We start from the raw sequence: 15,206 nt of genomic DNA on the forward strand, positions 1-15,206 counted from the left end.
GGTACCATCTAACTGTTTTCTTTCTCTTTCTTTTTCTTTCTTTCTTTCTTTCTTTCTTTCTTTCTTTCTTTCTTTCTTTCTTTCTTTTCTTTCTTTCTTTCTTTTTCTCTCTCTCTCTCTTTTTTTTTTTTTCCTGAGTAGTTAGTACTGCTTGTGCATTCTGCTAGCATTACAGAGAGAACACAGCATATGATAAATGTCCATGAGAAATGAGAAATACCGAATCAATGAGTATAAAAGGAAGGCAGGGAGATGGGTGGGGTTAGATTTCAACTGATAGAAAATAAAGTGTTTTATTTATTTATTTTTTTTAATCTCTCTTGGTGCTTTTAGGAATGCACAAGGGCAAAAGCAAGTTCTATAGCTAACGGTGAGATCAGATTCTAAAATAATTGCTTTGGCTTTTGTTCCTCAATTTAAGAGTTATGTTTCTAGACTGTATTAGTGAATAGGCTCGTGTCCTATACAAGGTGGAGACTAAGAAACCTTGAAGCTTGCTGCTAAATATAATTCTTAAATTTTTCTTTGTCTTTGGTTGAAAGGAAATCATTTTCTATGTTTTGGGTCTAGAGGTTTTTAAAACATGGCATTTCAGGATCTATCAGGTGGAGTCATATCATATTTACTATGGAATTCTTTGTAACTAAAAAATTGATCAGATTTATATTATGGAATTTCATGCTTAAGAGAGTCTTTGAAAGATGAGCATCTTATACAAATGTTTGAAATAGTTTTTTGTGTTTATTTTATATCCTGCTGAAATGCAACATCACACAGTCCTGTGTAGTTTAGAAAAAGAGAACTCAAGTTTATTTACTAGGAACACTAAATGTTTATCTAGCAACACGCGCAAACACAAAGATGTGAATATACTAAGTACCTTGAGGACAAACAACTCTTTCAGGTCCTGAGAAAGTCATTTGTGCCCCAAAGTGGCCATTTATTACACGATACTAGTCATCTGACTGACCTACCACAGCTTGCTGGCGGCTGGCTCTAATTTACACCTTGATAGCAGCTATCACCATGAAGGAACCAGGTTCATTATCTGATTTGTTTCTGCCATCCCTGCACTCGTGAGTCCATTAACAACAGGGATATGTGTTTTTCAAATTACTGAATTAGTCATACTTCCATTAAAAGAGTAGACCTACAAAGTAAAATGGAGCAGCCTCTTACGACATTCCCTTCCATTTCTCTGTCTAGCTGTTCATTGACTTCAACAGAGAACATACAGGGAGCTCTCTTCTCAGCAGGCAGGCCCTCATCCGCTCTCCCTCGTGCTGAAACCAGAACAGGGTCGGCGCCAGGCACTTGGTAAACACGTGTTGTCTTCATGAATCTCAGGAGATGAATGGATGATACCCAGAGCAGGGGCTCTTGGCCAGGCGCAGGTGTAGTGCCCACCGGGACCTCATGTTTGATGCTCTCATGAATATTTGGGCCTCTACAGTATCGCAGCAATTCTATATGTTATAGCTACCCAGCGTCAATTATGTCTGACCATGCTAATTTAGTACAGTCTTGTTTACTCTTCTAGATCTACCAACGTAGGGCTTCCCTGACACCCTAGTCTAGATTAAGTCACCCTGCTCAGTAGATGCTTAGCATCCTGTGCTTCTATTTTCCTAAAATAGGGATAAATCACAGTTGATTATAACTCATTTAACTGCATTAAGTTCCCCTAGGGTAAAAAAACGTACTCAATTGAGTAAGAAGCTAGACACATATATTTTTTACCCTAGGGGAAATTTTTTTTTACCCTAGTGAGTTGCCAATTAATAGGTTAGGATTATTAGAGTCTTACCAACTGGGATAGCCTAAAATATTAGGCTGCAATGTCGGGACACAAACATCTTCAGGTCTCAGTTTTATGGAACGATAGCGATGCTAGTCTTACACTTGCATTAGTAAACACCCTCTAATATTTTAGTGAAAAAAAATATTACAGAACAAACAGAATTCCTGCCTTTGGTCTCATCAGCATTTCCCTCTCCACATCCTTTTTTTCCCCTCTCTGGTTCTCACAGTCTATAAAGTCTTAGAAGGTACCAGATGTTTGGAGGAGGCTGTCCCATACATCCTAGATTTTAAAGTAGATGCAAGATTTATTGCAGCTACACAAATGTAATTTCAGCCTTAACTTTTGAGCTCCTGAGCTAGGAGTAATCTGCACCATGGCCCCTTGTCAAACAGAACAGCTCTTATCTGTGGAGTGTTGGTATCAATGACAAACACTCAAAAGAACCGCAGGATGTTACTGAAAACAAATTCTGCCCACAAATTGTTTCCCTTTAGGAAATTTTAATTTACATAAACATTTTCTGAGAAAATGCTTTTGCATTCAGGCAACATTCAAAGTCTAGGCTGGAATCAGCTGAGTGTAAATTGACAGCAACACCTGGGGTAGGCGCCCAAGCAGTGCCTGTCAATGCCTCAAACTACATTGTTCTCTTACTGCATTGTGCCTGGTAGTGAGAGCAGACTGCATCCCCACTCTTGTGTCCCCAGGGTCCTACCTAGCTCAGGGGTGTGGCCTAGCATGCCCAGCCGCTTGGGTGCCCCAAGTTGAGGCTGGGCTGGGCTCAGTCCTGGGGAATCCCACATGCTTCTAGAAAGCAGCTGACAGTTCTGGCAGAAATCAACTGAGACTTTTGTGTTCTCTAAAATGGGTCTAGCAGCAACTTCTTCAAAGTTGTCAGTAATTTTTCAAAAAAACCAAAAAAGCTCTTTATCTAAAATTCTTTTTCCTACAACAGTTAGTTGATAAAAATTTTTTGAACACCCACTCTGTGCAGGGCACAGAATTAAACGTCCTCAAGGAAAACTATGGAAATGCATCCCGAGTAGACTCCTGATTGTTTTCTAGGATTACAAAGAAATGAAAATTGACAAACTATAGAGCTTCAGAAGAGAATGGAATGCCATTGGGGTGTTTAGCTGGACACTTAAAACATTTCATTTTGTCCATGAGTTGCCTTTCTTTTGACAAACCCAACAACAACTGAATTCAAAATAATTACAACTCATTTGCAATTAATTTGTGGCATAGTAAAGATCATGAGAATGTGCCACCAGTTCGATTCTTGCTTTTATTGACTGTTGATTGCATGCCACTATTAACATTTTTGATGAGCACATAATCAAAAAAAAACACCATAAAAATGTATAAGCTGGGACATGAATGTAGCAGACAGAGATGGCGTATTTGACTCAGCAACAGGAGGGAAAGGGGTTGATGAAAAGATGGAGAAGCCCAAGAGTGATGGGCTGCAGATGCCAACCAGAGAGAGGGCTTTATATATAATTACTGTTGGGTTACTGATTTGCTCACTGGTCTTCCCTGCTGCCTTCATGAACCCTGGAGCCCTGTCATCTTGAATGCATATGTGTGGAAAACAGAGTTGGCACATTTGACTGATTTATGTCACTTCACTTCGGGACAAGTATTAGCAAGAACATATTTTGCTCCAAAAGTCTATGTTGGTGGTCATTTCTCAGCGCCATAGCAGAACCAGAAGAAAGAAGTAGGATTTTTCTCACTGATATCTAAGACTAATAAAAAAACATGAGAAAGGGTATGAGATATATTAAGGGAGGGCTAACCACCACGTTCCCTTTTCATTAAAGTACATCCAACACACGGTGGGTTCAAATTTTAGTTTTTAAATCAAATGGTTTTCCAGACATTCAACTTCACATCTAATTGGCAACCAGGAAACCCAATTGATAGAAAGTATAAAGATTTGTTTTATGTTAAAATAGACAACCAGCACTGAGGAGAAAAAGCCAATAAGGTAGTCACCATTGCTCTTATAAGTTAAAAGCCTATAATCTCATTCTTAATCATGTCCTGCTCTAAGTAACAAAATCCACACGCCCGCTTTCATCAATAAGGTGCAGGCTGAGCAAAGACAATTTAACTGTGCTATAAATTCGGGTAGTTTCAACCAAAAAGTATGAATAATCTGTATGACTCAAAGTGGAATGCTATGAGGTTTAATCTGGTTTTAAAATATGCAAATATTTTTAGGTTTCTTGATGAGAGTACTTTTTGATTAGCATTATTTGGATAGAGTGTCTTTGCCAAAATTAATCTAAATATATGTTCTAGAAGATCAAGTTATTCTTATTTTTTCTTTTAATTCATACTCCCGTCCAAAATCTTAACAAAGAATCATATCATGTTTGAGTTAGAAGGGTACCTTAATGATTAACTTTTTAAAACACTTCCTCATTTTTCAAATAAAGTAACCCAAGATCATGCAAACAGATTTTATACTCCCACTACAGGGAGAGAGAACAACATTTCAATTCATTCTCTCTGAAATGATTTCTGGGGTTTTGTTCGATGAGTTCCATTTGAATCTACCCACTCTCAAATCTTTTTTTAAAACTTCAAAACCATTTTCTTTGGCGTTCCTAAGCATAATAGCATGTTAGCTGGTGGGTGACAGAGGCAAAGCCGAAGGCTTGTAACCTAAGCACATCTTTGTCCAAGGGGCTTAGGTTTCGCTCCGTTCCAACACATCCTAGATCTTTTTTCCCCTCCCACGGGAATCTTAGATGTCAGAAGGCGTTAGGCGTGCCTTCTGGTTTGGAGGTTTGCATAAATGATGCGGCTGACGGAAGCCTCCGCGCCACTCTGCCTGTCACCACGCAATAGCAGTAAATGCAATTGAAAGTACTTTTATTTGAAGGCCATTTGACAGAGGGGGAGAACACACACTCTTTCAAGGCCTGTGTATTTTCCTGGGAGCAGCCTGCCTGTAAAATGTGTCCTTTTATCCTTGGATAGCAATTTGGGAAATATCTTTTGGTAGTGCGACTCCCTGAGCGATTTCTGCAACTCAAGATGAGAGCCTTGACTCCCCAGACCTTCGCTGCATCTTCCCCACCCTCTCTCCTCCTACCTTCCAAAGACAGCAAGGCTGTTCGGCGCTAGGGCGCCGGAAGCATTCTTCTCCACAGAATGAGGAAGAAATTTTGCATATTTTAGCAAAAATATTGAGCTAGTTTCATCATGGACGTTTAAGGAAGGGGTGGTTTACTAATATCTGTGACTACGTTGAGGTAATACAAATAAGAGCCAGTGCTGTGGATTTATTTTTAATGAGATCTTTGTTTTCTTCCCCTAACTTGTCCCTTTCCACAGGAGCTCCCAGAAAGTCAACAAGAGTACTTTTCACTTTGTCAGAGAGATCAGCGAATTCAGTACAGGACCGTCCTTCACAACATACCAGGATTTCTTCTTCTTATTGTTATTATTTTAGATTTAGAAAAAGAAGAAAAAAATGCAAAATGATGTTAACACTTTGCTAAAAGCTGTTTCCCGGTGCTGCATGTAATCCTCGCGGGCTCCGTACGTCATCACGACGTCGGAGCCGCCCACCCGGCCCACAGCTCCGTTGGAGATCTACGTCACCGCAATGACGTCACGGCTCCGTGGCGACGCCCCTTACCTATGAACAGATTCCATTCGGTGTCCAGATCAGCCTGGTTGGCCAGGCAGCCCTTCATGACGTTGAGGCAGTAGTTCTTGCAAGGTCTCACGGTGGGAAGACCTCGGCAGTACGGGCAGTACAGCATCTTCATGAGGGCTCGGATGCACCCCGGGGTCGGGCTGACCTGCCGATCGATTGAGAAGAAAAAGAAAATCAGAAATAAGAAGGGCGGGAGGGAGACAAAAGATGTAACCCATTTTCTCCTTGAAAAAGAAAAAGGAGAAATGGCTCTGAGAAACGCCAGCAGCCGCGGAGCAAAGCAGCTATTAGGATCTTAACCCTTTGTCATACTCGATCTCCATGCCAGGCAGGTCGACATGGCAATAATCAATTTTCGTGAGATGTCCCCGTCCACATGTTGATATCTGTGTCATTGTAACCCAGCCCTAAAACCTGGACGCTGTTGCAGTGCCGTAGCACGTGAAATGAGATAATGCACGTGAAAGCAATTTGCAAAGTTAAAAGCTTCATAAAAATGTAGGCATGATTAAAGTTTGATGTGACACCTTTCGAAAGTTTTCCAACTGGTTATTTGACCCTGTTTCTAAACGAGGCTGGCAGATCTACTTCCTTTGTACGTAACTTATTAAAAAGGATCAATATCAACTTGTCTGGCATTTCTAAGACCCAGGCCTGCTTACAAGCAATGGGAACTGCCGAGAGAATGTCTTCAGGCATTTGAAGCTTTGCAGGTCTGGGAACTTTGTGGAAAATGGACCCAGGGTTGAATGTAAGGAGAAATCCTTGTAGTACTTCACAGGAGCTACTAATCAACCGACAATGAAGTGGCATTTGCCTTGAATAAGAAAAGCTGAGGTGCTTCTAAGTTAATCAATTCTAAGCCAATAAAATCTTTTTTGGACTCATTGAAAATTCTAATTTGACTTCAAGAGGAAAGAGTATTTAAAACAGCATGGACCAACAATGGAAGAAAATACAGAAAGTTCTTTTTATGACTAGACACAAAATTACTATTGTATTTATCTGGTTAGTGCCATGTAATTTTGGTGTCTTAGTCAAGTAACCATATGTTGCTGTTCTTGTGTTCCAGATCTGAGAACAAGCCTAACTTGTATCATTTGGATGTGTCGGAGAGTCACAGTCTTATCAGACCGACCTGGGCACGCAGGGAGCATTTCCATGTCAAGAACATGTCGATACTGATGAAGCATAACATCAATGTAAAGGTGAGATGATGAAAGGTAGTTCTGCATAAATAGGTACTTTCCACTACTAGAGCCAATCTCTGTCATTTTATTCTTTACCTAGAACCCACATGTGAATTTGTTTTTAGCTTTTTAACTTGAGTATAGTTGATACACAATTTACATTAGTTTCAACATAGTGATTCAACTTCTCTACACCTTATGCTGCAGTCACCACTAATGTAGCTACCATCTGTCCCCATACAACACTATTACAATACTACTGACTATATTCCCTATGCTGTACCTTCCATCTCTGTAGCTTATTCATTCGATAACTGGAAGCCTATATCTCCCATTCCCCTTCACCCACTTTGTCCATCACTCCTTTCCTTCTGGCAACCATCAGTTTGTTCTATTTAGAGGTCTGATTTTGCTTTTTGTTTGCTTATTCACTTGTTTTTTTAGATTCCCCTTATGAGTGAAATTGTATGGTAATTGTCTTTCAACACCTTTGAGGTTTTTAATGCAAGGCTTTGTTTTTTGTAACATTCTCTTACTTTAATGATGTACACTGACTAAGCCCTTAATACATTGTTTCAGAAAACAAGGCTATTTATTTATTTATTTAGGCACTGAAAATTCTGGTTGTTCTTTTGATTTTATTTCCAAAATTGTAAGAAGTTTTCAAACATACAGAAAAGTTGAAAGACTGTTATAATATATACCCATAGCCTCACTCCTAGATTATCATTTAACATTTTCCTATACTTGCTTTTTCATATATCTGCCCATCCTTCAATCTATCCATTAATCACCTTACTTTTTATGCATTCAAAGTAATATCCTTTTGATTTTTACTTTTCCTTGTAGTTTAATGTTGGCTTTAATAAGATAGAATTAACATGATCAACAATAGAAAGTTAGCATATTAAGTACTCCAAATCAAAAAGTGTAGTAAAATATAATTGGCCTTACTTTACAAAGGTATTTAGAGAATGGTTTAGTATCCATTAATTTTACAACTTATTTTCCAACAACAGAACAAAACAAAACAAAAAACATAAGAACAAAATTGAGGAATCTGGTGGCTTTTAACTTGAGCACACATTTGTGTCACGGTATCATCTCCTCCGGATAAGCTATTTTGTGAAAATGCCAAATTTTATCCACACCAGAGCAATAGTATCTTAAAACTTTCTTTTATCCACTTGTATCCCAAGTCATTCACGGAAAATAGAGGAAAAAAAATCTGTATTCTCCATACAGGATTTATGTGGAATTTCAAATTCTTGTGCGTTTTACTTATTTGATATGGTGGCATTCCTACAAATTTGTGTCTGTAGGATTTTGTTTTCCGTAGATTTGTGACTTTTGTCCTGACCCTGATGCCTTTCTCCAGAGACCAACCCTATTTTCAGCCGAGCTGGCTAAGCAATTTCTTCCTTTAACTCTGTTGGATTTTTGGTTTTCTGGCTATTGGTATGACCAGTGCTTTGCTTCTTCTCCCTCAGTATGCCAGCATAAATCGGGAGTATTTGTCAATACTAGGGATCTCTTAGGCAGTGTGGACTCTGTCATCATTATAACCTGCACTGCTCCGCAAAACATGCAGATCCTTAAAAGGCATTGTGATTATGATTGAGGTAGTCAATAAGTGCTTTTGAATTGAACTCTCTATTGTGTTTCTCAATTTCTTGGCCACATTGATATTCAAAGAAAGAAAGACAGATAGATTTATACATCTTAGCATTCAACTGTTACCTTTTAAGTTTGTTTTCAAAGGTAATTATTGATTGCATTAATTCCAAGGCCTTTTTGTTTTGTTTTGTTTTAAATTGTGTTGGAACCAGTACAGTTTTCTCAGTCTGACATTTTAGAAGAGTCTCCAAATCAGGGTAGCAACCAACAGAGAAAATTGAACATCCTTAATAACCCAAAAGAACAATGTTGTTCAAGTTAAATGTGGCTCTCTCAGTACCTTTGGAAATGACATCCCTCCTGGACAAATAAAGGGCATTTGAAGAAGAAGAAAATGGAGTGTGGAGGATCAAAGTTTAAGCTTTCATGTTCACAGACCCATATTTGTTGAATTGACATAACTGCATGTGTGAATTAAAATAAAAAAAATCATCACTTCAAACTGAAGACTTAGAAGTAAGCCTCTGAAAAGAAGGTTGCTTTAAATGCCAGTTGTGTGAGGGATATTTCCATTTTTAAATATTTAATAGTGTTTTATAATTGTGCTATAGTGATTTAAAAAAATCTTTTTATTTTGAAATCAATATAGACGCATGAGATGCTGCAAAAATAGTAGAGTCCTGGGTACCCTTCACTCACCAATGTCACTTGATGGTGACATTTCAAACAGCTGTGGTATGGGGCACCTGGGTGGCTCAGCTGGTTAAGCATCTGACTCTGGATTTTGGCTCAGGTCTGTGATCTCAGGGTCGTGGGATCGAGACCTGCGTCAGGCTCCACACTCACTGTGGTCTCTATTTAAGATTCTCTCTGTCTCTTTCTATCTCTCTGCCCCTCCCCCTGCTATTGCTCTCTCTCTAAAATAAATAAATAGATCTTTTAAAAAAATAGCCATGGTACAGTATCAAAACAAGGAAACTGACCTTGGTATGTTGCCATGAACTAGTCTATAGCCCTTATTCAGTTTTCATGATTTTTTCAACCTGCATTCATTTGTGTGTGTACACATCTGTACAATTTTGTTCCACATACAGACTTGTGTCATAATACCAGGACCAACATAGAGAACCTTTCATCACCACAAAAGAACTCCTTTGTGCTACCTCCTGTGCTACCCTGGTTCCTGTCACCTGGCAATAATCTATTTTCCATCTCTATAATTATATCATTTCAAAAATGTTATATGAATGGAATCGCATAGCTGTCACCTTTTGACCTTTTGAGCTTTACTTTTTTTTTTTTTTTAAACTGAGCATAATGCCTTTGAGGTCCATCCAAGTTGTTCCTCATTATTAATTAATTATTAATACCTCATTCCTTTTTATTGCTGAGTTATATTCCTTTGTTTGGCTATAACAGGATTTGTACAACTCTTCATTCACTGACGATATCTGGGTTGTTCCAGTAGTTGGCTATTAGAAATAAAGTTTCTATGAGCATTCATGCACGGGTGTTCGCAAGAATGTAAGTTTCTGTTTCTCTGGGATAAATGCTCAAGAGTGCAATTGATGGGTCAATTCCTTGCATCTTGGGTAGTTAGTCTTTCTGTTAACTTCTTTTGAAGCTGTTTGTATATAATGACATTAATAATCATTGTACAGTTGGTATTATAATTGACAAGTTTTAGTAATCATATAATTTATAACTAAGTTTTCTTGTAAAATAACAGAAAAATAACATAAAAATATTGAGTTCTTAGTTTGCAACCTTGTGCTTTTCTGTTGTTGTTTGTATTTCTTTTCTAAAAGGTTAAAGCAAGATACATTGAAACATGACAAGAAATACAAAAAGAACCCTTAGTAAAGCAGTATGGGGAGAGAGGACTAAGACTTATCTACCTGGCTCCTCACCTGTATCAGGATGTTATAGCAAGTAATTCTTACATTTTCTAAATGTGATTTGTGGCATGGCACACCCTTACTCATACAGTAGCAATTCATTTCAGGTCTTTAATATACGTAAGACTTTTTTGTAACTGGACCAACATTCATGCATTGATGCTCATGTTAGTAATTTCTAGTAGTAGCCAATGTAAAATAACTCTGTCACTTAAAATATTTTTAGAAAACAAGAAAACATGTGAAAGTTATAAATCTATATTTATACACAATGAGTATATACCTAGTGAATGCTTGTTTCTATGGAAATCAGACAGCCGAAATAATCAAATAAACCTATTTGACTTCTCCCAAAAGACAAACAAGTTAATGAAAGTAAACTATTTAACCAGAATAAATTAAAAATGTGTTTTTAAGCAAGAGTCCATGCCATTCTCCAGTTTCTAACATCCAATGAGTTTCTAACACTAGCAATAAACAAACTAAAAAAGGAAATTAAGATACCAATTTCATTTACAACAGTATCTAAAAGAATAAAATACTTAGGAATAAAATTTAACCAAAAAGGTGATAGAATTTTACACTGAAAACTATTAAGCATTGTTGAAAGAAATTAAAGAAGACCTAAATCAATGGAAAGATATCCTGCATTTGTGTATTGGAAGACTTAATATTGTTAAGATAGCAGTACTACTCAAAGTAATTTATAGATTCATTGCAAACCTTATCAAAATTCTAACAGTTTTTCCTTGAGGAAATGTAAAAGACAATCCTCAAATTCATATGGAATTGCAAGGGACCCAAATAGTCAAAACGATTTTGAAAAATAACAAATTTGGAGCAATCCCATTTCCTGATTTCAAAATGTACTACAGCTTGCTGTAAAGCTAAAGTAATCAAAACTCAGTGGTACTGTCCCTCAATCTCACTTCTAGGTATTTCTTCAAAAAAAGCTGGAAACAGGTTCTGGAAGAGATATTTGTACTCCCATGTTCATTGCAGCATTATCACAATAACCAAGAGGTTATTTCTAATGTTCATTGACTGATGAGCGGCTAAAGAAAATGAGGTATGTACATACAATGGAATATTATTCATCCTTAAAAAAGAAGGAAATCCTGCAATATGCAACAACATGGATAAACCTTGAGAACATTATACTAAGTGAAATAAGCCAGTCACAGAAGGACAAATACTGCATGATTCTACTTATATGGGGTACCTAAAGTAGTCAAACTCATAGCAGCAGAAAGCAAAATGGTGTTTGCTGGGGCTGTGAGGGAGAGGGAAATGGGGAATTTCTATTCAATGGATATAGAGTTTCAGTCATGCAAGATGAAAAAGTTCTAGAGATCTTCTGTACAACTATGTGCATATAGTTAGCAATATGTATGGAATATTTAACAATTTGTTAAGAAGGAAGATATGTGTTTTCTCACAGTTATCATCATCATCATCATCATCATCATCACCAGCACCATCATCATCATCACCACCATCATCATCAATGCTGTGGTACTGGAATAAGGATAGACATTTAAATCAGTAAAATAGAGTTGAAAGATCAGAAATAAACATACACATTTATGGCCAATTGATTTTTACAAGGGTGTGAAGATTATTTAATGGGGTAAGAATAGTGTCTTCAACAAATCATATTGGAACAACTGGATATCCTCATGAAAAATAGTGAAGTTGGACCTGACCTCAGACCATGCACCAAAATTTCTCAAAATGGATAAATAACCTAAATATGAGCAAAATCAATAAAACTCTTGGAAAAAAACTATATAGGGTAAATCTTAATGACCATGGATTTGGCAATGGATTCTTAGATATGACTCCAAAAGAAAAAAAAAATCAATTGGGCTTCATCAAAATTAATAGCTTTTGTGCATCAAAGGACATTACCAAGAAAGTGAAACGGCAACCTAACAAATGGAAGAAAATGTCTGTAAATTATATATCTGATAAGGGTCTTATATTTCGAATATATACAGAATTCCTAAAGCTCAGCAAAAAAAGACAAGCAACCCAATTATAAAATAGGCAAAGGACTTAAATAGACATTTCTCCAAAGAAGATATAAAATGGCTAAGCAGCTCATGAAAAGATGCTCAACATTGTTGGTCACTAGAGAATGAAAATCAAATTGAGATATCACTCACACCGCTAGGATGGCTACAATAAAAGAGAGAGATAATAAAGAACATTGATGTGGATGTGGAGAAATTGGAACTCTCATACACAGCTGATGGGAATGTACAATGGCAGCCACTGTGGAAACAAAACTACCATATGATTCAGCAATTCTACTCCTAGTTATGTACCCAAGAGAAATGAAAATATACACCATACAAAAATTTGTATAATGCTTATAAAAGCATCATAGCCAAAACCTGGAATCAATCCAAATTTCCATCAATTGATGAATGGATAAACAAAATGTGGTATATCCATTCAGTGAAATATTATTCAGCAATTAAAAGGAATGAAATTCTGAGATGCTGCATCATTGATGAACTTTGAAAGAACGTTAAACCAGTCACAGAAGACCATGTATTGTGTGATTCCATGCATATACAAAATGTCCAGAATAGACACATCCATGGTTGTCAGGGGCTGGGGTAAGAGAGTGGAAGAAACATAAGTTGGGGCTGATAGGTACAAGTTTTCTTTTTGTGTGTTGAAAATGTTCTACAATTACAGAAACATTAATCATTGCCCAATACTGTAAGTATACTAAATACCATTGACATTTGCACTTTAAATACCATTTATATTTACCAGTGAACTTTATGGTATATAAATTCTATCTCAGTAAAGCTGTTTGAGACAGAGAGAGAAGTGCCTTTAACAAATAATTTCCTACTACCATATTTGTAAGTTGTACGGAGGAATTACTGTCTTTGTCACCTAACCAGGGCTTTATTTAGGCATGTGGTTATATAAAAATTGTTTAAATAATGTTAAGCTCAAATTACATTATACCAAAATTAGTTTGATGTGCATGACTTTAATGATATTTTAACACTTTCTTTTGAGAAAGTCACCTATTATTTCAACTGTTACTCAATGGTGGTTTGGTGGAATGAATTACCGTGTACACAAAGAGAAAACCTTTAGGTCATCTAATTCAGTTTGAATGTTGATTAAAATGTATATGCTCTAAAACTATCTTCTGTCTCATGCCATCGAGAGTGAACAAGGATAAGACAGGAAGCAATCATGAATTGCAAATCAGAGCCTGAAGGAAAAATACTCCCTATATGGATGACAAATGTTTGTAGTGCCATCATGATAAAAATTCAGCCTATTTTTAAAAATGTAATTTACTTATTAGCTAGAAACCCCCCTAGAAAAAGCATGAGGCTTATGAAGCATTTGCAAACCATAAAATGATTGAGCTTGTTGGGTCTGGGAGAAAAGGAACAGACCTAATTTGCATACCTAATAGCCGGAGCTGCAGAACTTTCAAAGCCAAGTCTAAGTAACATCGATGCTGTGTACACTTAAAATCAGGACATGGGAAGTAAGGTGAGTTAAGGTCTATGTCAGTTCTTGGCAGCCCCATTAGTGCTTGTCAGATTATGTCACAAATTCAGTGTTACCTAGATCCAGTTCCTATATTTAATTTTATTCTTCAAAACATAAATAAAACTGCCACAGAAGTTAGTAAATGAATGTTATTATTCATTTTGGAATAGTTCCAAATAGCATTTAAATAAATTACAAACACACACACACACACACACACACACATACACACACACACACACACACACACAGAGACTGGATATTTTTCATCCATTAGAATAAAACAGCTCTTCCTACTAGTTAAATACATATTTCAGAGGGCTTTCTGATGTGTTTACCCAATAAAACACAGTATCATTTTAATTTTACCTTGCTCTATCATCATGAGTTCTTGGCGATATTGCCTTTTATTTGTGCAGTCTGCTTGACATTCTAAACTTTACCCAAATGTAAATCTTCAAATGGGAATGCAGAATGTAAAATAAGATCCCTAAATGTCTCATCAGGGAATAGCTGCCTTCCTCAGTTAGAAATTATAGTTTAAATATTACTTCATTTGGAAGAAACATTTTAGCAGTGACTTTAAATATGAGTCATTGATGTGAGAATCCATTTTGGTAAAAGCTATGAATTCCAAGCCTCTGTACAGTGGAACTAACATATTTGTAATGTTTCTGCTCTGGAATACACACAATCTGCCCTGAAAGTAGGGGGATGTGGCATTTTCAAGAGTGTAAAACCAAATCACTCATTCTCTAATGAACATGATAACTTTAAACTCCTAGTGCAAAGAGCTGGCATATGGTGGGAGGGGAATAATATTAAAATATGTCTGATGGATACAGGAAAATAGACAAACACCATATTGTGTTTTGGTAATTTTTGATGCAAAACACATGGATATGAAATTTGTGTTAATCTTATCTATCTCTCACTCAACAGTTCCCCATGAATAGTGATATGCCTTCCTGCTGGTAGCACTGATGTCATCTAGTTTATGGATAATGTCGTTGTGAGCACACACAGAGATTCACATTAGTTATTCTAGTTCCTGATGAACCCTACATGAGAATCCCTGTGGCTCAAAGCACCAGAGTATTTCCATGGAAAATTCCCATTCATTACTTCATCCTGCAAAGTACCAACATGGACCTTTTCAGAAAAAGTCCTAAGGAGGAAGAAAAGTTTCGGGGCAAATCTAGAACACTAGTTTGGCTATGCTCTAATACGTTGGCTGACAATTGAGCCATGGACTGTCATTAGCAAAGAAGAGAGTATTAAATTTGGAAATTTCTGTGGACATGGGGGGAAACTGGTTAGGAAGAGATCCTCCAAAAGAAGCCAATGGTGACTCTACACTTCCAAATAGTAATGAGGAGGAGGAGAAGATGAAGAAGGTGAAGGAGAAGGAGGAGAGGAAGAGGAAGAGGAAGAAAGAAGAAGAAGAAGAAGAAGAAGAAGAAGAAGAAGAAGAAGAAGAA

At 37.0% G+C, this 15,206-nt stretch overlaps 1 protein-coding gene across 4 annotated transcripts in view; it reads right to left on the reverse strand.

Moving 5' to 3' along the window:
- GPC6 (glypican 6) overlaps positions 1-15,206 on the reverse strand; it is a 1,069,657-nt gene that overhangs the window by 343,742 nt on the left and 710,709 nt on the right. For all 4 annotated transcript variants that reach the window (XM_032402768.1, XM_032402769.1, XM_032402767.1 and 1 more), the window contains exon 4: positions 5,463-5,628. In XM_032402768.1, coding sequence (XP_032258659.1) covers positions 5,463-5,628 — 166 coding nt within the window. The remainder of the gene's footprint in view (positions 1-5,462; positions 5,629-15,206) is intronic.

This window comes from Phoca vitulina, unplaced genomic scaffold (assembly GCF_004348235.1).
Source record: "Phoca vitulina isolate PV1807 unplaced genomic scaffold, GSC_HSeal_1.0 scaffold5, whole genome shotgun sequence".
Lineage (NCBI taxonomy): Eukaryota > Metazoa > Chordata > Mammalia > Carnivora > Phocidae > Phoca > Phoca vitulina.